This window comes from Centroberyx affinis, unplaced genomic scaffold, assembly GCF_046629955.1.
Source record: "Centroberyx affinis isolate AG114_WGS23_722 - 3 ecotype Tasmania unplaced genomic scaffold, CSIRO-AGI_Caff_v1 ptg003852l_1, whole genome shotgun sequence".
NCBI lineage: Eukaryota > Metazoa > Chordata > Actinopteri > Beryciformes > Berycidae > Centroberyx > Centroberyx affinis.
In genome coordinates, this window is record NW_027281699.1 from 1 (window position 1) to 25,826 (window position 25,826).

Sequence of the window (25,826 nt, forward strand, 5' to 3'; positions counted from 1 at the left end):
ATCATTCAAACTTCAAAGATAAAAGTTCATCATTTATGTAATGCTCCCTGTTGTTAGTGTGTTTTAGGTCAGTGTGTTATGAGTGACAATGTATGCTTTCTGAGTGAGAATTGTTGCCAGTGTTATGGTCGAACGTGCTTATTTTGAGACATGTATGAAGTGTTTTGGTGGTTTGAGTGAGTTTTGGAGGTGAGATTAACTGTTTGGCCAAGATGCATGTTGGTAATGCAGACTGTATGAAGAGTTTTGAAAAAGTGGCTTCAGTATTGACCAATGCTTGTTAGCAATTGAAAAAAACTGTAGTATGCTTTTCCACGCCAATTTTGAATAATGCCAGTGTGCCTTTTGCTGCTAAATTGACATATCAATGTTAGCCTTGCTTTTTGGCATGAACCTGTTTGCTGATCCTGATATGTGAACTTGCCATCATAAATATTTATACTTTTTATATTTTTATAATTAGCATTTTAGCTTTTGAAGTCAATTTCCCGTTATTACCAGTTGGGTAACATTGAGTGGGCGCGTTTTGAATGAAGCACAGACTAGCACTTGAATTTTGACTGCATTATTATTTTTGGATACAGTACTGAGGCTCAGTATTACCAGTGAATGATAGCTCACCATCTGACTTTGTTGACGGTAGACATCTGTTGATTGGGAGTGAAATCTTTATGAGGATCAGTTTAGCAGGACCTTACTGAACAAGTACAACTTCGAAATTCAACTCTGTTAGGAGTTTGGATGTTGAAAAGATATCTTACTTTGGCAAAGTTTTACTTTTACGTCGTTCCTAAGGCCCCTGAGTATTCAAACAGAAGTGGAGTGAGAGGGAGGTGGACGAAAGAATAGATAAGACAGTCTGACAGAAGCAGGGGGGTAAAACAGGTACAGGAAAACAGCGAGATGGAGACAGAGAAGGGGAAAGAGAGAACGATGAGTCCATCCATTGGGTCTGTGTGTGGGCTTGCTAACCCGGACTGTGCCATTGTTGCTGAGGTCTGGTAAACACTGACCTGCTGGGAGGTAATCCAGACAGCCTACCCTCCTGTCTGCAATTTCATTCCCTCTCAGCTGGACTGAGGCCTTTCCACACACACACACACACACACACTTTAAACACAGATCCATTGATTCAATTATATTTACACATAATTCAAATATTGACCTTCAACATGTTTTAAGGACATTTAAGGTTAAAAAAAAACATTGTCTCTGCCACACAGCCTTGGTACATGCAACACAGTCACAACTCACATACTGTATGTATAAGTGTCCAAAACACACAGATAAGACATCCGACTGTCAAACTCTGAATCCCACTTTGCAGTGATCAGCCTTGAACCTTTGCAGATGTATTGACTGTATAGATAAAGCATTATGGAAGTGATTGATGACACAGCAGGCGTTGGACACCACTGCCAATGCATTGAACCTCAATGTAATGGTAGGTTCAGGCTCACTAGGTGGAGTCGAACTAGAAACACAATTTCTCATGCTGTAGGTGGTTTTGTCCATGTCGGTCTGTGTGTGCAAGTGTGCGTATGCATGTGTGCTTAAGTGTGTGTGTGTGTGTGTGTGTGTTTTGTGTAAAGATGTGTTTTTCTCATCCCACCCAGGGTGTGTGAGTCTCGGAGTGTCCAAACGCAGTCCCCACGAGGTCAGTGGCTGCTGCGATAATGCTAAACTGATGCCAGCTGTCAATAGCCATTCACCAGGAGAAAAGTGCCTCGCCTGTTCAGTAAATTACACAGTGCGACGTGAGCTGTGAGGTTCAAAACAACCTGACCCCAGTGTTGTTGGGAGAAACAATAGAACAATGACTGCAATCAGCTTTTCCAACAGCCATCTGTGTCATGCCGTCGACTACAAAACACCTTTCCATTACTCCAGGGCTGCAAATATTAGCTCACCATGCCATTGACTCCAAAGTGAGATGGAGAGGTTATTGTAATGGCACATTAGATTCCCACTGACCCTTTGTTGTCTGGCTTTTTGTTTTGCTGACCTTGACGTAGGTGGCTTTTTTGAATGCTATAAAGATCCCACTTTTTTTTTTTAGCAAATGAGCATAATTTGTGTCATTCTGTTGCTGATCCCAGTATTTTTACCTCCACCAAGGAGGTTATGTTTTCGGTGCCGTTTGTTTGTTTGTCTGTTTGTTTGTCTGTTAGCAGGATTACAGAAAATCTACTGGCCCGATTTTCATGGAACTTTTTGGAAGGGTGTAACATGGGCCAAGGAAGAACCCATTAAATTTTGGAGCGGATCCGGATCCGACTCACGAACAAGCAATAATAGCGCAAACCTTGGCGGAGGTCTGCGCTCTCCGAGTGCCCTTCTAGTTTAATTGTGTTTTTGTGTATGTTTGAGACAAAGGTATTGTTTTATGTTTTTTGTTTTACATTTTTTCCTTGACTCTGGTCCCCATCACGGCTTCTGCAAGCATTCGCGGGAGCAGTATGAAAAACTATCCATCATGCATAAGAACATGCAAAAGCTCTACGAGAACCTGGGCAGCTTCTACGCCTTTGACCCCCACTCAGTCAGCGTGGAGGACTTCTTCGGAGACCTGGCCAGCTTCCGCACCCTCTTCATGGTGAGTACATACATATATAATATCCATGCATAAGAATACTACGGAGCCCCGGAGGTGAAATGGCACTGTTTAATTTAGTAATGATAATAGTAAACTTTGTTTCTGATAGAAAATATTGAAAGACCATTTTACAAATCCTATTCTTGAGTGCTGCAAAAGCTCTAACAAGTTCATCTTCTTATCCTTTTTTCAATTCCCGCAACATAAGGATCTGCTAGATCTCATTCTCACAGGAACAAAATTTGTGGTCACGAGATAGATCTCGTTCCTACAAGATACAAGATAACCATTTCACCTCGGGGGCTCCATAATACTCATGTTCACCCCCTCCCCCCCAAAATGTACACACACACACAGCAGTCACCACCCACACAGACGTACACTTACACACACACATGCTTGTGCACAAACACACACTCTTTCATGAATGTATAAAAGCATTGTTTTTAAGACGGATCAGGTAAATGCAGCAGCAAATAAGTGTGTTATGGTGGTATGATGTAGCGTGTACAGACAGAGGCTCACATCTCATCTCCCCTACCTCCATGTGTGTCCATATGGAAAATGAAGATAGCACTGTGGCATTTATCGGAGTATACACTGAGATCAGACGCTTAAACCTATGTAACTTTGCCTTTTTAAGAGTAGACACTCATATGAACTTTTTTTCAACCCATCAGCGCTGATAAAGAAACTTCCTAGACAGACTTGGGAGCTGAAGGAATAAGACGAGGTTCTAAAACAGATTAGAATACATAATTTGAAAGCTGATGCTGAATGCTGAGAATAGGAATGTATAATGTAAGTGTCTCACTGATAAAAGAGACTTGGGGAAGCCTCTTAACCTGTTAAACAGAGTTTCATTAGCTTGCAGCTGCTTGTGGTTGTGTGTGTGGGGTGTGTGTGTGTGTGTGTGTGTGTGTGTGTCTGTGTGTGTGCGTGCGTGCGTGCGTGCGTGCTGTCACCACAGGGCATTGCAGATTTTGCTGGGGTTTAGGTAGGTGGAGGGTGGGGTAAGTCTGGAGAGGATGAAATTGCATTCTGCTTTCCACAAGTGAGTTTGAAAATTATGCTGTGTATGACTTGCAAATGTTTTCTGTAGAGTTAGTAGTGTTTTCAATCATTTCTGTAAAAGCATAATCATAGCAAATGTTTTGTTTGTAAGAATATAAGAATATATGCACACTATATATATGAACACTTTCTATGAAGTACATGTATATAGAACATTATAACTGAAGCTATAACACATTATAAACATGTTTATAGTGTGTGTATGACACTATATAAGCACCTATACTGACAGATTTTACTGGAGGGACGCTACACTGAGATCCCAGGCATTATCACCCAGAAAATCAATGCATATGAGCAATGTAATGCATGCACCAGTGATATATAGCCTACAAGATTAGTCAACTGCTACTTTTCCCTCACTCCAATTCTGCCAGAGTGAAACAAGTAAAAGTGATTTCTGCTTGTAGAATATTATGTTTAGAACACTGGGCCTGTTTTCACAGAGAATCTCAAAGTAGGATATCTGATCTATTCTTACATGAGACTCCTTGGTTATCTTTCTTATTCTATATCAAAAAGAAAGCTGTTCACAGATCTACCCTACTTTTTTAAGAGGCTTTATGAATATTGCCTTTTTCTTTTTACTTTTTATACCACATCACTATGAATTTTACAAGTAAACAGATAAACTCATCCTACTGACCTCTGTTTCTGGAAATTCACTATTTCTCTGAATACTTTGTGTTGAAGTGAATCTACCAGTTCAATGCTACTTTTCCCCATGAATTCACTAGCACCAATTGGGCCATGCACTGATGTTTATGGAAACACACACACACACACACACACACACACCCCTCTGTTACTTTCTATCTGCTCAATGCAAGGCTATCCAGTTATTGACTTATGCAAGTATATATGAGAGAGAGAGAAAGAGAGAGGGGATATATGATATTGCATTGCAGAGGGACAGGATCAACTTGCATTTCCTTACATTTCCAAATTGTTTGTGGTGGTCGGTGCGTCCCTTTCATATCGTCAGGCTGAGGGAAGGCACTGCCTGGCAGCTGGCTATAATTATTTGAGTTGCATAAAAAGCCTCCACGCTATGTTTGGGACTGTTCTCATTGCTCAATTTTTTACATTAAATGAAAGTTCAATTTTTGGGAGCATTCTCTCACTATCATAGTAAATTACCTAGGTTTGGAAATGCTTTGAGTAGATCACTTTACTTAAAACAGACAAAAAATGGTTTATAATGCTTTATAATACACTAAAAGCACGCATCTCGCTTTGCATAAAGCAAACAAAAAAAAAAACATGAATTGCTGGTCATAAAGCTCTAAAATGCACTACAAACATGAGTCAAAATGCCCTATAAGTCCAAGGTGTGTTGTACGAGTTCTCTAACAGGGGGATATATAAAACATCATAAACATATTCTATAAGGGATTGTAAGCAAATCATTTGTAAAACATTAGAAATTAGCTTTACGACGGCTTCTAAATCACTATATGTGCTTATAGTGTCATAATAATTAACATGTTTATGGTGTGATATAGCTACACTTATAACGTCCTATAAATGTGTACGTCATAGAAAGTGTTATCAAATGTATTTTTAGAATGCAATCTAGATCTTGGCTGGATTCAAATTAATTGTCCAAAGCACAATTTCCATAGAAATAAATATACACAGGTGAGAAGGCTTTATGGTAAGCATAGAATATGAATATGAAGTCACTTCAGAAAAAAAGTAGAATTTAAAAAAGTCTGCCTATTTTTTTATCCTCACAGGAAATACAGTTGCCATAGACGGCAAATAAAACACTTAGGGCACAGCAGTTTAGTTTTTAAATGGGCGGGTTTTATGGTGAGGCAAACACCGATTCAGCCCAGAACAAAGCAAGAGTTCCCACCTCCTGGGTACAGAAGTCTGTTAAACATTTATTCAAGTGTCTCTCCTTCTCTACCTTCTACAGTCTATCCATCCCTCCCGGCACCGCCCAGAAATTCAGTGTGTCAGGATGATGACATGGTGTCCAGAAGGCATGCTCTCAGTCTTCACAACCCATTAATGTGAATGGCAAGGTCCCCTTGTCTGAATCCTCCTCCTCTCTCTAGTCAGATCCCCATCCGATCCCAACTTTTCATTCCCGCTGATCAAAGTGCAGCAGCACACGACACTGCGCTCCCTCAAGGATTCCAGAGTTGCATATCTCTAAAAGAGGCATCCACCCTAGAAAATAAATTATTCTCTCAAGCAAATAGCTGCATATGAATATTTTATTACTGATTTAAACTTTCCTGCCATGGATAAGGGGAGGGTAGTGTGTGGGATAAAGGGTTGGGATATGGTTGAAGTAGGGAGGGTTTATAAGTTAATGCATTAATATAAAAACAATCCTTCAATCACCATATTCTTCAGATATTGTTTCTATTTTTTTTGGGTACCTCACAGCTCTGCTGACAGAAGGGCTAATGCAATCTGCTGGCAGAGCACTAGGGAATCAATGCTTGTTTCTTCTTGCATGTTGTTTTTATTTTCTTACCCCAATAAAACAACTGAGCTAGCTCCATTGCAGCATAACAAGAGCATCCTCCTTAGCTTGCCTTGTCAGCGGTGGATTTTTGGGGGAGATGTGTGCTAGCTACTTATCCTTGCCAGAGTAAACCTGCATTAACCATCACTGTTTTTACATGATATTCCAGCCACTAAATGGCAAACCAAATGAATACTATGACTCCTAGTCAATTGATAATTAAGAAAAAAGAGGCTGAATTTAACTTCTCAATTTGGCTGTGCGCCTCAGACATTTGTTTCAACGTCGAGGCTTTGAGTTGTTTGACTTAGGCAAAACATCTATCCACTGACTCTACCCTGTGTTGCATTGCCCTATGTAATGCATTCACAGCACAAAGCATCTGCAATATTAAAGAATTCCATTGCAATACATTCGCCCTAAATTGCTTTTACTAAAAAGCTAAGGCTTAATGCACCCGACCGACATGAGGCATTTGAGTAAACGCATTGACAGACAGTCCTCACAGAATGGAATGTAACTGATAAGAGAATCCATTAACTCTATTTTCCTTCTCTTTCGGTCTCTCTCTCTTTCTCTCTCTCTTTCTGCCCCATTCTCTTTTTCTATGGCCAGTGAAATATTATTTGATTTCAGCACATGGAGTCAGTATGCGAAGAGTCCAACAATTTGTTAATTTAATGCTGCTACCATATTCAGAAATATGAGTGTGAGTGAAATGCAATCGCAGGGTCTGTATGTGTAATCCTGACCAGGAGCATGGGGGATGAGGATCTTTCCATTAATGAGTTATCAAAGCGCAGCAGATGGGCTGGGATGAGCTAACAGTCTTCCTTGTTAATTGAGTGACTTTCTAATAAGACCAAAAGACCCAGGCCGGGTTCGCAAAGTAGCAAGATAGAGCATCTAAGAGATCAGTATGATGATGAGTTTGTGTGTATGTGTGTGTGTGTGTGTGTGTGTGTGTGTGTGCGTGTGCGCGTGCATCCACTTTTGAGCCCATTTGATTTTTCCAAAGCTTGCTAATTCCTTCACAATATGACAACGTATTATAATATTGCTGATCATGGGGAAGATGATGCTTTGACTGTGCCATTTTCCACCACTTTCTCGGTGAATCATTTTCCTGTTTCCTCAGTATTTTTACTTACACTAGCATGATCCAGTCATTAAAATCATTGGACCAGATTTTGGAGGTCACCTCTCAATATGGGAATCACTCTGTACCACAGACCAGAAGTCCCACAATCTGTAACCTATAACTTCTTGAAGCCATTTCCCCCACATGCTGGCACACAGTGTAACAGATGGCTAATAAACACATTTGCTGCTTAAAGCCCAGGCGCTGTAGTGTTTGTAAAATTCAAATGAGATATAGCAGTGACTGTCTCTGTGTGAGATCACTGGTGCAACTGAGCAGTTGGAAATACTCATTGCTCCCTCATCGGACTGGCAAACATGTATGCATGGGAGGGGAGCCATGCTCTGGGAGATGTATTGTGTTGTGCAGGGTCAGGGAAGAACAGCAAACACAATTCATGAATTATTGAAAGAACAGACCTGGAAAAGTAAAAAGCAGCCTGGCCCTTGTTGGTAGATGGGACCCGTGGGTTGCACAACATTCAGTTTTCCAGCCAGGTAAGGATAGAGGAGTGCTCATAAGCCCCCATCTCAAACACACTGGAGGCCATGAGTATGAGATACGCTCAGTTTGTCTCATGGCTCCTGTGAGCCTGGAAGAGACAACTTGCTGATCCTGTAGTGTTGTTGACATATTGCATTAGGTGCTAGAGTGTAATGCAAAAACATACATTTTGCTATCTCACACATTATCGTCACACTTTTCTTTTTTTTTTAAGAATTTAGCCAAACCGTCATCTTACACACAGTGCAATTATGAATTAATTGTAAATTTGCATATACCCTTGAGAGACATACGTATATATACCTGTATTGTGCAGGGATCCAGTGTTACATTGTTGACCTTTTGGTGTCAAGATGGTAGTTTTGCTGCTAAAAGACTTTTTATTTTTATTAATTGTCTATAGTGTTGGTTTGAAGTGCTGTGCTACTCGTCTGACTTAAATCTTTTAAATATATATTTTGCTTATTACCATTATCTTTTACTTTTATTCTCCTTGTTATAAACCGGTGTGTAAATGTCTTCATCTATCTGGCTTTGAACACCCCTCCCAGAGTCCTTCTAATTAACAAAAAGACTTTTATGTCTTTACTTAAAGGCTTTTTTCCTCCTATAATCTGCCTTCTTAATGACTTTGGATTATTTAGTTTGCAAACACAATTATCTTCCCCAATTTGCCTTAGCGTATCGATTGGCGGCCATCACTAAAAACCAAACAAATTGGTTCTCAATCTTTTCCTGTGAATGGCCTTTTTCCTTCCTTCCTCCCCAATTTTCCTCCACTTTAAAGGAAAAAAAATCAGCCTTCATATATCAGACTTTAAAACTGTGTGACCAAAAAGCATATTTAACAGAATTTATTTGTTTCAAATATAATATTTTTAACGTGTCTTCCGGTGCCAAATGATGTCACATGATGTCTCAAGGCCTTTCGATCACAGGATTCAATTCCCCCCACTTATGCTGGAACCAAGATGGGTTACATGGTGTTCTATTGCATCTGTAGGTGGGGTCAAACATGTATCATAGTTTTTTTTTTGTTTTTTTTTTACTTAAAAATAAAATCCAATCTGTATGATAATTGCTACATTTTCTAACATATTACAAAAAGCTCAATTAAAAATTTGAATTTATTTTAGGTTGTTTTCACACAGAAATTATAGATCTCAACATCTGGAACTGTAATTATAGTGATCATCTACACCCAGGGACAGATGATGTTTGATTTTGAAGGCAAAAATCAACCTGGTTTCAAGGCCGCCATAAATCATAGTGTGAATATTTGCACTTGCATAACGCATGCAGTATGAGATGAGATGCAGGATTTCTTTTTTTTTTTCAAACCATTCTCAGAGAACCTTGTTGGTGTTCTTGTCCTTGAGGGGAACAAGTTTTATTGTCTTGCTCGTCTGCTTTGGACGAGGTTGAAATCTGGTTCTCTTCTGAAGATTATTTTGGAAAAATTGTTTATCTCTTGTATTCCCTCCTACGACATAAAGTGGCACCACGAAACGAGACCTGATACAGTCAGATGTTGCCAAAGGCAAAATAGGGAGTGTCAAAGAGAATGGTAGAAAAAAAGAGAACACTGAAAACATATTTGTTGCTATGGTAATTAGTGGTGCCGTATGTTTGATCAGGGCAAGATAATTATGTTGCGTAATCATGTTTACAGTCAGAATTGCTTGTTTGTTTAAAGTAAGTTTTGCCGGCAGGATTTTATTTGTAATGTGCATAATTTATCTTCCAATTTAAGCTCTAGATATCCAGCAATACTGTGATATTATTTCCAAAATGAATTGAATCCTGTCAGTGGATGATGGCAAAAATCAGTTTGATTTGTACTGCCAATGCTGCTTAGCACTTAAACAATAAGTGAAAATGCATAAGTTAACGGCTTCATTGTCGAATATAGGGCACAGCTCTCATCCACTCTAATTCAAACAGCCCGTCATTATGGAAAGCAGCAAAGTGCACACAGTCAATAGCTTGTATAGAGCTTTACAATGAGCTGTATCATGAGCACAACCTTGATATGGCAATAAAAGATGGGTTGATGTGTGTGTGTTCACTGGCTGGTTGTGGCCTACAGAAAGAAAATATCTCTTCATACTTTCACATGGGCACACACACAAATACCCACACTTTCTGTCTCACTCTCCCCTTTCTCTTTTTCTTCTCTTGTTGTCTCTCTCTATCACCCTCTTGATCTCTGCCTCACGACCCACCTCTGCCTTTTGCCATTTCTCTCTCTCTCTCTCTCTCTCTCTCTCTCTCTCTCTCTCTCTCTCTCTCGCTCTGTCTCCCTCCCCCTCTGTCATTGCCCTTGTCATCCAAGAAGGAGACAGTGGCAATGAGGGCTTGTGTCCTTGGATGTGAAGCATGGCTCCACTATTGACTGGCATGATGAGCTGCTCTTTCCTTGCTCCTTCCCCACAATCCCTGTAATCCCTTTGTCTTAGCAGCCAACACGACACACACGTCAGGACCACAGGGGCATTCGATGGGGGGCCTACTGTCGCCACTTATTATATCAGAGCACAGGCAGGGCCATGCCTTCACTTACTGACACACACACACATACAAACACACGCACATACACATATACATAAGCAGAAGCACATACAACACCGATTAGAAAAAACACACAGATGTCCATGCATGCCAGCATAGGCACAAACTTATGTGCATTGATACACGTATAAAGATGCACACAAACACACTTGCAGATACACACCTACACACTTATGCACAAACACCTAAGATGGGTGCTGTTAAAGGCTGCACCGCAGGCCTGGGGTGAGAGAACCTTTTGTTGGCTCCGAAACTCACGTGGCTGCATCTTACTCTCTCCTGGCGCAAGAACAAACTGACACATTTTGTGAGAGCTGAATCCGTACCGTTGATTATCTCTCTTTCTCTGACACCTTCCTGACATTTCAGCCAGTGAGGAGGGCAGAGGATGATGTCTATCTCTCCCTCCTCAGAGACTGGCACACTGCTGCCGCATCCGCCTTTTCTCATGCTATATGGCTTGCTGCAGCGGATTGTGTGACAGTCGTCTAGTCGTTTTATTTATGTATAATGTGCCATATTGATGTATTATTGACAGTGAATGAACAAAATGTGCAAGGCAGCACAGCAGCATTACAGAAAAATTAGCATGTAAGAAGGTATTTAATAAAAAAGCCTTTACACAAGGCATGATATATTGTTTATTCCACTAGCTTAGCTCTAGCTATCAAACCATGCTCTGAATAAAAATTTGCTGATGGCTTGCTTCTCCTGAACGCTATGCAGTTGTGAAGACACTGAAAGAGTGGTGACAGCAGGAGCTAGATTCTGATTTTCTGTGTGTGTGTCTCTATGTGTGTGTGTGCGTGCGTGTGTGTGTGTGTGTGTGCGTGCGTGTGTGTGTGTGTGTGTGTGTGTGTGCCTCATCAGGAAGCGGTGAAGGAGAACCACAAGAAGAGGGAGATGGAGGAGAAGATCAAGAGAGCCAAGCTGGCGAAGGAGAAAGCAGAGCGCGAGAAGCAGGAGCGCCAGCAGAAGAAGAAGCAGCTGATTGACATGAACAAAGGTATGCCACTTCTCCCTCTGCCACCACAGAGATAGAGAAGGGGAGGCAGGTGGGGAGTTAGGAGGAGGAGAACAGGAGGGTGGAAAGGGGGCTTCATGGAATTGTGCTTCACACAGATTTGAACTCTGAAGGAGGATGATAATGTGTGTGTGTGTGGAGGAAGAAGAGGAGGGGGGGAGGTGTCATCTTTTCAGCTGTGAAAGAATCTCACACTTACTCCCATGGCCGATATAATGCTTCCAAACAACAGGCAGATTATACTACTTTTAGCATGTATTTCAGTCTTTTTTTTGTGTTACATCCACTCACATAGAGACAGAAACATTCCCCTAGCAACAATATTCACATGCATTAGTAAAAGTTCAATGGATTTTAAAGATGTTGAAGTGGTAGGAAGGCTATTACTCAGTAGTAGTATCAGTGCTAGGAAGGTAACTGTAAAGAAACGCAAGGACTTTGTTTGAGCCCCTCATAATAGAACTGGCATATAGCTGGCAGGGGCACAGAAGATCAGAAGAAGAAGTAGGTCACATGTAAAGATAGGAATCTTTAAAAACAGGCTGATAATGGATTGGTAGATCACTCTACTCTCCTAACAGGATAATGCTGCTCTTATTAATTTTTCATTGGTCATGTGCAAGTAAAGCAACAGTGAATTTATAGGTTTTCAACTTCTGAGACTGCTGTTCTGTTTTTTTAATTTTTTTTATTGTTTTTAATTGTTTGAGTAACTGTATTCTCCTCCAGCGATGCCAGTAAAACAGTATTGATCATTTTAAGCTGCAGTTATTCAAACATGAAAAATTAGAGCTATAGAGCTAGACTGCTGGCTGTGTCTAGTTAGGCCAATGACATTGAGAAGGAATTTCAAGCCTGAAGGGGCTTTGGAAGCAGTCAGTGTGGTCTTTTTGTCCATTTTTTGACAAACAGTCTGGGATTTCCACAGTTCACCAGCTTCTAAATGTCAGCACTAGCCAAGGACCTCTCTGTAGCTCCGCCACATTGGGAAATGTGACAAGACACTCTTCAGTACGCCACAAACTCTCCAAGATAATTGATGCATTCTAGTTTTTTTTCCCTTCTTTTTTTTTTTTTTTTTTTTTTTTTCCTGAGCAGTGACCTCTTTGAAAGCTTCACTTTTAATAATCCAGCATGGCTGAGCTGAAGAAGGCTGTCTCCCCTTCCTTCTCATTGTGACTAACCAGATGGAGAGGGGTAGAGAAGTAGGTATGATATTAAATATTTCTGCCAGAGCAGATTTTGATCTCGGTTTCTGAATGCCATAATATGCTTTGCATGAATAAAACATGAGGATGACATGGGCAAGGTTGCCTGCAGCCTAGGAGATAGTAGGGATTGTCCTCCACACCATCACCTCGCTTGCTGGACTGTTCCGACCACAGTGACCAGTAGTGAAATATGCACAATTTTAAGTTCAATATGAGTTGAACCTATTTTTTTTTTCACCTGCATTGACTGCTTATTTTCATCAAACCTTGAATAGTTCCTTTTTTGTGCTCTAACTTGTCTCTTGGTGAAATGTAATCAGAGAAAAAACAAACGGATGTAAAGCTGTTGAAATGGGTCCTGTGGATGGAAAGCTGAACTTCAGCCAGAAGCAGGTTGGAGGTTAGAGAAGCTTGGCATTATCTCTCTTGTGTTCACTCTCGGCTTTCCTCTAAGCTCATTGGTTGGAACACACCAACCAGGATATCCAGTGTTTTCTTGTTGCACATGTTTCTTTTCTCTGTGCTTCTACTCCTCTCCAATTGACAGCCTTGGGTGAGAGTCTTGGCTTTCCTTTCTCATAACCAACAGGGATCATTGACAGCGCTGTTGAAAAATTCTATATGTACTTCAGATATTTGAGGAGTTAGTTATTTGAGGAGACTTCTCACATCAATATTTCATGGTTAGTCTCAGCCGTGTTTTCTGTGAAGGTTGATGAAAATAAGACAGTGTACGGCACGAAGAGCCTTGTTTCATTCTTCTTACAATTAATTAATGATATCCAACCATTTTCCACATGAATTTTGCAGTTGAAAAGCTGAAAGGAATTGAAATGCTGAAATAGATTTCCAGGTTTTATATACCTATTTTTTTGTCTTTATTGTTTTAATTGTAAGCTAGGCCTCACACCTAATCTGAGGAGAATTAGACTGATGACCTCAATAGAGCAGTTTTTGTGTTGACAAATCCATTATCATTGACAGATGGAGTAAACATATGGACATTATATTGTGAGAAGCATGTACATGTCAATATCTTTTATGTATATCTGTTTTATGGATTTACTGCCTAAAAGACAGCTTGATGGATCATACTATTGTATTTAATGCAATTTCAAGAGGCTATTTTTGTGAAGGGATAGATTTTATGTCATTTCACAAATTGCGACCTAATCCTCTTCGCTTGCAAATGATTAACAATGAAATGCATATTTAATGAGAGTTTAATTCATTTAGCTTTTACCAGGATGGCGTTAGGGTGGGGGAGGGGGGAACAGACAAATGTGTTCAGGAAACTGCTAAAAAAATGTCATATTTCCCATTTCCCAGTTGATCAAACTTGAGAATATGCCCTCTGCAAGTTCAGTGACGTGCGCTTCCTCAATGAGCATGATTGATGTATGAGACAAGCGCAGAGCTAAATCTGTTTTCTTTGTGAAGTATTAGAAATACTAATGTGGGAAATTGCTTATGAAATCATTACCCGGTTCCCCCCATTTGTTTTAATTTGCTCTAAGTGGATTTCCATATTCACTTGAACTGACCAGATGTTCAACATTCTCTAAATTGCTTTACTTCGCTGAAAGTAACTGTTGAACACTGTAGAACAAACCCTACACCCAAACTAATGTTTCTGTCTCTAATAGGGGAAGATGTTTCATCACACCAGGGTATTTTTCATTGCAACATATGAAACAATGTCACATGCAGCATGCCCAATGTGTCAAGAGGTTGAGCATGGTAGAGCATCTGGACTTTCTCTCAGGCATTTGTGAGGAGTAGCGCGCCCCTGTAGCCGCCCACTCGGCTGGCATCACCAGGGTCAGTGCCCCCGTCTGGGGCAAGTGTCCGCACCCACACGTCAACTGCGTACCCCAGTCAAATCCACTAAGCTTTGAACAGAGCCGGAAAACGCACATGCCGCTTTGAGCGCGATGCAACATGGCATAAGGCACATAGGAGTAAATAAACAACCAGGAAAAAAGTCATTTGAACATGTTTTTTAGACCAGGCATTTCTCCCAGGTAGCATAGAGAGATGCTGTAAAACTTTGTGTTTTACTTGTTCACTGTCAACTTTTCTTTGAGTTTTATATACAGTAGGTTTTCAGTATGTGAATAATTGTTGTAGTAGTTTGCATTGTGAAACAATACCCTATACCAGGTGAATTTCTGAATAACACACCATTTTCTCTGACCAACCCTAGGAATTATCTAGGTTTAGAGGTCTGTTGGTTGCTGCTTTCACAGCTACTGTTTTTGGGTTTGTCCTATTGTCTGTTGTCTGACGTGACTACCCACATTAAATTTAATCCAACTGGATCAATGTGGTGTCAGACATTTGCGTTTATTTTAACTAAGGCCACAAAAGAGAATTACTTGATTTGAAAACAAACACAAACTTTTTTCAAAATCAATAACTCAAATTTTCTCAGACGGTTCTATTAAAACGTTCACAAACACACGCGGAGGCTCCACAGATGCTGTTTCTATGATTCACTTTTACCTGCAAGTGATCATTCTTCACCGAATGAATTAGAACCCATTCAGCCGTTTCAATCCATTTTTGCAACAGCTTGCAGACACTAGCAGAATGCAGGCCTATACATCGCCTTGCTCTGTGGGAATATTACAGATAGTGAAAAAGAGATTTTTCTTTAGGTGTGCTTATATAAATGGTGGAACGTGCATCATAATCTCCTTAAATATAGTTGTTTTTGTTGAAGTCAAAAGTAAGATGAGCCACCACTTTTTACACCACATGCTTTCTTACCATGCTTAAACATGATTGAGCCCATTAGTACAAAGCGTGGTTGTGATCATCCTTATCTTTTCAAAGTGACACAGCCATAGGTCTTCAACTAAATGGATTTACAATAATTCAAGGAAGTCTTTTGAAGGAGAGTAAAAAATGTTTCTGTGCAGGTTATCCTTGAAACTGATTCTGTAATTTATTTTTCATTTCCTATACACTTTAAGATTACAGCGTGTCTTCCTTTCCAAATGCATCTTCTTCTTTTTTTGCTGCTGATAGCCATCTAGCATTTCCCCACTCAGCAAGGCCTAGTAGAATGAGGTCTCCATGCCTCTATGATTTTCTACAAAGAGCAGTCAGCATGTTGACAATGATGGGCCTCCAACTTATATTTTTGCATCCTCCTTGTCAGCCTTTCACACTTAAGGTTGAACTAGTGTATATTTACATGTATACAAGTAAATGGACCCCTCTCAGAAAAGCATACAATCCATTAAATAGTAAAATAAGAGGCTTTAGCTGTATTTCACTTCTTGTAATACTGTGTTCTTATTTCTTACATGTTAGCACTCTTCATATATATCAACTTCACTCCACATGCTAATTGAGAATGACTGCTGTTCTTAAATGCAGATTGTGCAAATTCAAGTGCATATTAGCATGGCACGCTAAAAGAAAGAGATGTTTCTGTGCAGCTGGCCGACTGGCCGTGGCTCGCGGAGCCCTGTCAGGAATGACAGCGGAGGAGATGTGGATTGATGGCTTTGTGAGACAGTGACAGCTGCCGTTAGGCCGGTGCATACCTGCGCCGCGGCCATGCCAGCTAGGTGATCATAGAGAAGCGTTGACAGGCGGCTGTGCGGTGGAAAGGTCGGCTCTCTAAGTTTGCACAGTGTCCCCACAGCACAGCAGACACGGCAAACAATATCAGCAAGGGAGATAGCTTGTAGAGACGTCGAGGTCGGAAACCCAGATAGATAAAAGAAAATGGTTCTGACAGAGATTCTGCCTACTCCCGAGCTTAGCTTGGGAAATGAAGCCAGCATTAGGAAGCTAAAGCTGACCTTTATGTTTGATATAGAATGTGACGAGCAAGGACGGACCTTTCCAGAATGTAATTATGATATATGGTACGGTGCTCCTCAATTCGCTGCCTGTTTATTCCTTGAAGTGTCATTTCTTTGTCACTAAGGCACTGATGGCTTCCATGTCTGTTCATAGATTTGTAGCTTTTGATGAGGATCTTTCAGCACATCTGCATACGTATGTTCCATGTCACTTAAGCAGCATTTATTTTATTTTTTTTTGTCATGCCATGCTGTAAGGAAATTGCTTTTTTTTTCCTTTGTTGCACTACAGCTGGGTGGATCCTGGGTGCAGGAAGTGCAAGGCATGCTCTGAAATTCCATGGTGAATTCTATCATTACCTTGAAAGACAGAAACAAGGGCACCAGGCTTATCTGCTGTAGTACATCAACTCTAATAAATAACAGCATATTAGATTGCGCTATATCTCCTCTCAAAATCTGAATCTGCCTCAAGGCGATGATGGCACACAGAATATGACTGACTACATCTCAGCTCAGGCCTCTGAGAGCGAGCAGTGTGTAGAGACAAAGAGAGAGAGAGAGAGAGAGAGAGAGAGCATCCATACACAATTCACATGCAAGGATTAAATCTATCAGATTCACTGTGAAATGACTTTTTTGTCAGGGAAGGTGATACAATACAATATTCTGTCATCCTCCCAGATTATACCATTTCCAATACATTTTCATAAATAATTGTCAGCACAATGTGGAAAAAGAGGAAGCCTTTTATTATTCTATGATAAATATTTCATTGGCAATTAAAGACAACCCCAGGGAATAGTCGCTCCCACATTTTTTTTGTCTTTGTCTGCATTATGCATCAAATTGTCAAGCTGAATATGTTTTCTTATTTTGTGGCGACCTGTTTAGTATCGAGATAGAGACAAAGACACTAATTAGAATACAACTAAAAGTTCTAATCACTTTGAGTCTGTTTAACTTAATTTGGTTGCCTTACGCTAAGGTCAGAGCCAAGGGAGGGAGACATGCATCCGATCTCTCTCTCTCACTCTCTTGTTCTCTCTCTCCCTCTCCCTCCCTCTCTCTCTCTCTCTCTTTCTCTATCTCTCTCTCTCTCTCGCTCTCGCTCTCGCTCTCTCACACACACACAGACTCACTAGGACGCACTCTACTCCACACCCCTCCCTGTACCTTCTCTCCCTTTCATAAATTTTCTGCCTCTCGGTGAACTCAGCTCAGGCTCAGTTGAATCTGATTAATTTGTGGGTGGTCCAAGTGTCTGATCACTTCCCCTCCCAGATCTGGACCTCACCAGTCACTTTACAGTCAATCAAACATAATTACCCTCACTACAAAGACCATCAAATCCCATTGTCAAATCCATTTAGCTTCCCTAGACAGCACAGCCGTTGACTCCCACAAACAGCCCATATGGGGTTTGGTTGAGATGTTATCTTGATCTGGATTTTGGAACTCAGCATCCGCTATCTAAACGTGCCACTCTTCAGAGAAATAGGACAGGAGGATCAGGCTGTCCTGGATGCATGAGGCACATAATATATATGGGGTCATCTCAATATATTCCAGCATGGCAAAGCCTCTTTGACATCTCTCCTATCTCATCAACCTGCTTCAGCTGAGTGGCCCTGGTATGAACAGTCAAATGGCTGTCTACTCTGCTTCAAAGATAGGCTCCCCTGCCCCCATTGGCTCCCTGACATGTTGACCCCATGTGGTCCCCAGAAAGTGTGTCAGCTCAACATCTGTTAGTGCTGGGCAGGAGATCTCCCCGGTGTGTCGATGGTGTTACTGGGCAAACTAGCCAAATGTAGTGGCTAGATGGTGATAGCAATATGGGTGCCTGCAGGCAGTAGAAGTAAATGATAGAAGAGGAAGTAAAGTCTGGTGACTGCCGTGTTATAAGCTTCTCTCTTCCCCCTTCCCATCTCCCAACCTCCCCTCCCCACTGCTTCTCACTCGGGGCCTGGCAGCATCCATCCAGATGGAGGGTTTATTTTTGTTTTTGTTTGTTTACTTATTCATGCATCCAGCTATTCGGGGCATCGCTGGGGCTTTCGTCTCCAACACAGAATGCAAATCGCCACGGCGGCTAATCCACTTTCATCTCTCCCTCGTCGACGTCCGACTTCTCTCTACGCTCCCCTTAGTCTCTCGCACTCACGCCATCTCTCTCTGTCTTTCAAGATATGGGATCAGGTCTACAGTGGCCGTGCCAGCCTTGTCCCAAAACTTGTCCCTACTTCATGCATGCCAAAGACAATCCACCTTCTCTGCCTTCATGACACACTCTCCTCTCTGTCCACTGTCTCCCTCCCCTTACTCCCCTGACCCCCTGGCGCCACACTGGGGCTCGTAGAAAGAGGAGAGGAGTGGCTGCACTGCCATTCCCCTTGGAATGGGGGGATGTGGGAGCATCCCTAATTGAATAAAGGAGGACATGAGTGGGTTTGCCCATCAAGTTGTTACAGTAAAACAGTCCGGAATAATCAACAGGCGGATCCGTCTTCTTTATTGGGCATCTTCTCCTTCCATTTCCTTTTTTTTTATTCTCTCTATTCCACTCAAGAGGACTACTTTGCCAAATGTGGAATTGTACTTTCATGTGCATCCCAAACAGTCACAAGTAAACATAAACACACACACACAGACACACAAACACACACACACATAAATTAGAGACTTGGGCCTGTCTGGAAAGTTTCTCAGGTCATTGTGTCAGAGCTTTTGTCAGGGTTGGCTGGCTGGACTGCAGGGCGATGGGGAAAGAGGAGAGAGAGGGGAAGAGGGGAGAGGGGGAAACAAAGGAGAGGCATCTAACAGGTGCATGGCTGCTGTCCTTCGGGCACTTGTGTTCTCTGTGCTCTCTGTGGCAGTAATGCTCTCTGTCTGCCCGGGCCTCAGGAGCTGCTGGGACTGCGGGGGGTGGAGGGGGGGGAGCCTAGCCAGGACTAGTCTCAGTGCCAGACAGTTAAAGCGTAAACAGCAGAGCAACAAGAGGAGGGGGGCGTTGAGTAATGCAGGTGCTTGTGTATATGTCTAGGTGGCTGTGCCTGAATTCAGGTGTGAAAGCAACAGAAAGCCAGGTGTATGCAAGTGAGGGAGTATGAGAGAGAGGGAGAGAAGAGATTAAAAGAGAGACTGGTTGTTGCCTCTCCACCTGGCCATAAAGCAGCCCCCCCTCCCTCCACAGAGGCCTTTGTTTCACGGCTAATGCACCAGGTTAATTGCACAGGTGACTTTCTGTGGGGGAACAGATGGACTCAAATGTGTTCAAAAACAATCCGCAGCGGCAAAAAAAGCTTGGAACTTGTTTTTCTTCTGCTCTCTTCATTCTTCCTTTTCTCTCCCTTCCTCTCTACTGGAGTCATGGAGGGTGACAGGGGTGAGGTTAAAGTCTTGCAGTACTCCTCTCTCACAGTGGTTTCAATTCATCAAGCACAGGGCCTGGAAGCTCTCATTAGATCTCATTACAGTGCAAATTAGAGTCGGGGATCGGCTACTGGAAGGCTAGTGGATAATAGACATCTCTCCAATGCCTGATTTCTCTCTTGTCAAACACTTTAATTTGGTAAGGGAGGAGAATGCTATGCTTACGTGACATTATAGAGAATATGTAGCAGTGATGGATTAAAACCTGTGTATGACTATGATAAATTGCATCATGTTTTTGTGGTTATTGATGCTGTTATATATTTTGCATGCTATTTCAGATTTTGCAGTTAACTAGCTCTGTTGCTATCAGTTTTATTCTTGGCACATATGATGCCATAATTTACCACTATATTACAGACACACACACACACACACACACACACACACACACACACACACACACACGCCAGACGGAACCTTTTTAGAATTCTATGAATTCTTTGTCTCTCTTTCCCCCCAAGAATTGTTCAGGCTGCATGTGAGCCATCAGAAATTGAGTTCTCAATCGATCCACTGTGTTTTTTCTCCCCAGCACAACATGGAGGAGATGACAGATAGCAAATTGAATTTATGAACAGGCTTTGTTGACACTGCTGCATAATTATAGGAATGCCATGCCTTTGGTGTTTAAAGAGGGAGCACGGTGTTGCATTCAAATAGATACAAGGCTTTCTGCATGGATGACTGAATGAAAAGCTATGTCACTTTTTTATGTGACAGCTATTCTTTTACTTTACAACCACTTACATATTTTGAATGTTGTAGATGACTGAATTGAAAAGGCAGAAACATACAAATGAGATGTCATCTTTTACATGATATAAGGTTAATTCTTTGATTCCTAATTGGTCTTTGACTGAGGAATGAGAGATTGTATGGAGGCTATTGTGATGCATTGGTTGTCCGAAAGGCTTGGCTAGATTCCTATGTCTCCTCTAACTGATCTTGCCCTGAGCACCAATGAGCATAGGTCACACTGCTGACACTAGTTGGAGTGTACACACACACTCTCTCTCTGTTTTTGTTGAGTTTAAATTCACTTCACTTGTCATTCCAGACTTGTGTCCTGTTAATTTGGATTAGGCATAGTGAGCCAATACACTCGCAAACATATAACACACATTTGTATCAATAAAAAGGCGTAGGCAGGTTTTTAGTGTGGGTGCGTGCGTGTGCTTGCATACTGCACTGTATGTTGTAGAAATAATTAAATGTCACAGGGCTCAGGCCGTCAAGTATCTGGGAGGGAGCTTTACGACCTCGTGCCTCGCTTCACTAGTCCCTCTCAATGACCCACTCCTCCAGATGCACCACTGCACGCTCAGAATCCCTCTTCACTTTCTTCCCTCCTTCCTTCCCTGTTCTCTCCTTCACTCCTCTCCCTCTCACTCCATCTCACCGCAGTCCGCCTCCTCCCTCACTCTATCCTTTCCTGCTTCCTTCCCCAGGAGTGACACTTATCTTTGCCCATTCTTTTCTTTTCCATCCCTGCCCCTTCCTCTCCTCTCTTTGCTCCCTCGCTACCGGTGACTCTTGACTTTGTGGTCTGCTCCTGGGGTTTGCGGATGATACGCCGCAGCCCCTACACTCCACTGTTAGGTACTGTTTTTTAGGAGAAGCTAATCTGATGTGTGAAGTTTTTTTGCCAATCCTGCTGAGAGCACATCGGCCTTGTTATCCCTCCTAATTAGAAAATGTGATAGTGCTGCTTGTAAATATATTACAGACTGAGCCAACCCCCAGGGCTCACTGTTACATTTGGCAGAGCCTCAGGGTCCAGGTACCACCTGATATTCAGGAAAAGGAGTGGGGAATGGGGGATGAGATGGATGAAGGGATCAAAGTGAAGATATGGAACAGGTACACCACCTCTCTCTTGGAGGTAGAGTTTCACAGAGCCTTATTTCTCTTCTTAAAGGTTTAACTGTTTAAGAAAGTACCTAAAAGTGCAAAAGCCCCAACCATGTTCCACTCTTCCACAAGCTTTAATAAGATCATTAAAGGACCCCAGGGCTGTCTGTTGAGGTGCCCGCCAAGGTGTTTCATCACTGGAAGGGTTTGTCAATGTCTCGGGTCTTAGCCCATCTTAACCCATTTAGAAAGCAATTTCCTGTGAGCAGGGGGGATCTTTCCTCTCGAGAAAGATCTTTGGGCATAAAAGGTTAGCTTTTCTGTAATTCCCCAGCACGCAATCTACCACTGCTGCTAATGAGAAGCGGATGAATATTTGCCCTAGGTTTAACAGCTCAAAATAAGACAAGAGTGAACTGCGGGAACAAGGCAGAAAACCTTTCTCTAAAGTGGGCAATGTTAAGGTAATGAGGAAAGTTTGCTGTAAGGATTACAGAAATAATATATACTGAATTTGAGTCTACTCAAATAATGTTTTCTATTTTCTCGCTAAACATTCATTTAGCCATGTCTGTGCAGATGTGTTGAATATGTTGCACAGTTGTTAGACACTAAAAGGTCTAACTACTGAAGCCTCATCTCCGAGGCCGTGTTGTGAGCAGAGGTGTGGCCTGTTTGAGTTTAAGCTGGGCCCAATAGGACATAGTTAATGGAGCACTGGTAGGTGACTGGGGAGTATGTTTCCCATTTTAGTCATTTTGCTTCTTTGTGTCTGCAGTCCTCCCCCTGAACCCCAGTCTAGGAAGGCTCCCAAGTCCTGGTCATTACAAATGATGAATTGTGCTACAGTTAAGCTAGAAGTAGGACAAATTGATCAAAGTGTCAGGTGCCCCCTGTGATGTCTAGGTCTCCATGAAGAAGGCAGTGAAGAAGGAGCTGTCAAAAAGTTTCTTGTGCCAAGGTGGCGGTAGATAAATGTTTACCTGCCACTTAACACTTTGTGCCTTCTGTCAGGCTCACAATATGTCCTTGGTAGCCTACATATGAAGAAGTGGCTAATGATCTTGGGAGTTGATACTGTTATAGTAGCTGCTAGCTGTTCACCATCCTGTTCTTCAGGTCCAAAGCAGGCGAAACCCATGCCCCCCTTTAAACCAATGAGCTTGCTATCAGAGGTGTAGTGCTGCAATTTGAGATAAGCACTACTTGGCTCAGCTTTGGTTTTGTTCTGATAAAGCTGGTCTAATTAAGCTTGATTTAATCGGGATTGCTTTTAAGCACAGCACACAGCCGGAACAGATACTTTGATTTCAAAGTAGCCCTTGGGAAGGACTTGAGGAAGAAAGAGAAGGAATGAGATACAGTTTCAAGTGCAAAATTAGTGTGAGTACGAGTGAAGAGTTGCTTTTTTAATTTGCATAAGACGTGTTTCTATTCTTAGTTGTACCGTCTTTCTTTGCATAAACTATCGCAGGTTGGGTGGCTTGTTGCTTGAGGAGAGGGGAAAAACACAAGCAGCGCTGACTTTCCGTGGTAATGGCAAAATATGTGGCATTTCTTCAAATTAATTGTGCAGTAGTGTCAACGTGTTGCGTTCATAAATTCAATTTGCCTGACTGTCATGTCTCTTTGAGCACATGCAAGAAACAAAAGATTGATCACCCCGCTCTCTGGGAAAGTGCTGTGTGGTGAAAGCAGCAGTTGTCTCCAGTAATTTCCAGACGTTTCCCTCAGCCATAGCTGTAAGCAGAATGGGGGAAAAAGATGCCTGGACTATGATGGTAAACATGGGGGAAGAGCTAGTTCACTCATGTATGCGAAAGGATTGATGGCCAAATCTGCAGCTCCACAATAAGTCACCCTAATGATCCTAGTTTAAAATAATGTCTGTTCTGGACCACAATGATAAAAAGGGTGCCCCTCTGACTCATTAGTATTGAGGTGTAAAGATAGATGACCTAGATATAAGACCTAAGCTTATTTTTGAACCCCTTTTCCATCGAGCGATATGCTGCATGCGCACAGTGTGGGCCCAACTTGTAGTGCTATTGGCCTCAGTACTTTTAGTGCCTCCTCCCTGTCTCCTCGACCATGCGGACTGCCTCCAGTTCTCTGGTTTCATGGATCCACACGACAGCTGGAATGGTGGGCTGGGGGAATGTTTTTCGAAGGCCGGTCCCGGTGTCATTGACGGAACAATGATAGAGCGCCCGGGTATTGAGCGGCTCCACACTAAATCTTTGTAAAGAGCACTTAGCTCCCCTGCGTTAGCCACAGAAAGAATATCTGTCAATGGCCATCAGTGGATGCTTTCATCCTGGGGCTCCTCTGCCTGTATTAGTTGCTAAGCTCTCAGTGTATTTTTCCTCCTTCCCAGCTGTTCACTGAAGAAAAGGGAGGGCCTGAATGACAGGTCTCTGCCTTAATGCTGATGCACTCTTTAATAGGCTTGTCTATATTGTGAGTCTCATTCAGAATCTGGGCTCCGTCTTTGCGGTGATGTAAGGTCATTGTTAAAATGCATGTGCAGACAGAGGGCATCCATTGCCTCCAGACAAATACCCTAAAGTTAGACCTTGAAGCAGTCATGTACAAGTGCATGTGTGTTTGTGTATTTGTGTTTATGTCTATGTGTATATCTGTACATATATTATGTTGTATAGCTCAATATGTTATGTTTGCATTGATTTACACAGTGTCCTGTAAACCTATCCCTCCTTGTTTCCTTTTCTCCTACAGAGGGAGATGAAACTGGTGTGATGGACAGCCTGATGGAGGCTCTACAGTCAGGAGCAGCCTTCCGCGATCGGCGAAAACGGACCCCACGCAACGGTAAGAGAGTGAGAACCCCATCCCTCTGTCCTGATGTTTCATTTCCACCTTCTGTCACTCTCACCTGGCCGCAGAAAACCTGCCTCCTTCATGTTGTCCCCCTTGATGTGTTTATGTACATTGCTTCACATGTAACATGATGTAATCACACACAGTCATGACTGCTCTCCATCATATGAAAGGAGCATTGCTCTCTTGCTTGCACTTAATTGCTTGTTGTGACGATTCATGACCGATACACACACAAACAAAAACACACACATGAACACATGCACACACACAAGCACACACGTACACACACTGTCATATCGAACAGGCACACACATGTGGCCTAGTGCAGTTCATTAGCAATTCATTGTCCCTTTGCCATTCATAAAGCACTGATTACAATATGGCCATGCTGGCTGCGGTAGGACTGAGGCTGATTTAGCGTAATCCCAATGTTAACATATTCCATTCTGCCATGATGAATGCCCCGTACCCAGGGGAGTACCACCTGGTAGGGGTGCCAGGGTCAATTGATATGCAAGTCAGAGTATTGCAGAAGAGCCACAGGTGCTGCCATCTAGAAAAAAGAGTGAAAAAATCAGACCAGTGGCTGGAGTGCATGATTCTGCTATAGATAACGCACCAAGAAGCAAGGCTAAGCAGTGGGAAAAAAGCATGCATGTTCAAGCCAGAGCAAGGAGATTCCTATCCAAACCATGTATTTTTAGATTGTTGGTGAACCATGTGTATATCTATAGATTTTATGGTTATATTACCCTGTGGAAAGAGGCTCTTCACTCTTTGCCTAACTAATGCAGCTTGGTTTGATTTGCTGTATTTACACTGTTAAAGTGCTGTGAGTTGTGGCAGGAATCCAGGAACTGTAGAGTGTTGAAATATGGACTTATGTAGGCATTCGTTGTTTGCCCTAGCAACACATATGGTAAAATTGGATCGATACAGAGAAGAGTAGCATGAGAGGTCCTCTCCTGTCTGGCTGTTGGGTTTGGATTTGGCAGTGGAGAGGTAACTGCTTGGCCAGGTGGGGAGACACGGCCAGGACATATCAGTCAGGCCCTTTCCCACCCTGCCTGGGTCACTGAGGGCTTCCTCTCCTGCCAGGCTTTGCCCAATGCTCATTTTTATGTTCATGATATCATTTGTCAAGCAACCTCATGCGGGATGGGCAACTTATGTGGCATGACACAAAAATAAAAGTTAATTCATTCGCAAAGTATTTACCAATGCTAGTGTGAAACTACCTACATAGTACCTGTGTTACTGTGACTT

The 25,826-nt window shown here is 42.2% G+C and overlaps 1 protein-coding gene across 3 annotated transcripts in view; it reads left to right on the forward strand.

Annotated features, from left to right (window-relative positions):
• Positions 1-2,436: 2,436 nt before the first annotated feature.
• Positions 2,437-25,826, forward strand: part of LOC139662620 (protein diaphanous homolog 2-like) — a 66,660-nt gene continuing 43,270 nt past the window's right edge. For all 3 annotated transcript variants that reach the window (XM_071541321.1, XM_071541322.1, XM_071541323.1), the window contains exons 1-3: positions 2,437-2,596; positions 11,242-11,377; positions 24,456-24,548. In XM_071541321.1, coding sequence (XP_071397422.1) covers positions 2,477-2,596; positions 11,242-11,377; positions 24,456-24,548 — 349 coding nt within the window. In that variant the 5' untranslated portion in view covers positions 2,437-2,476. The remainder of the gene's footprint in view (positions 2,597-11,241; positions 11,378-24,455; positions 24,549-25,826) is intronic.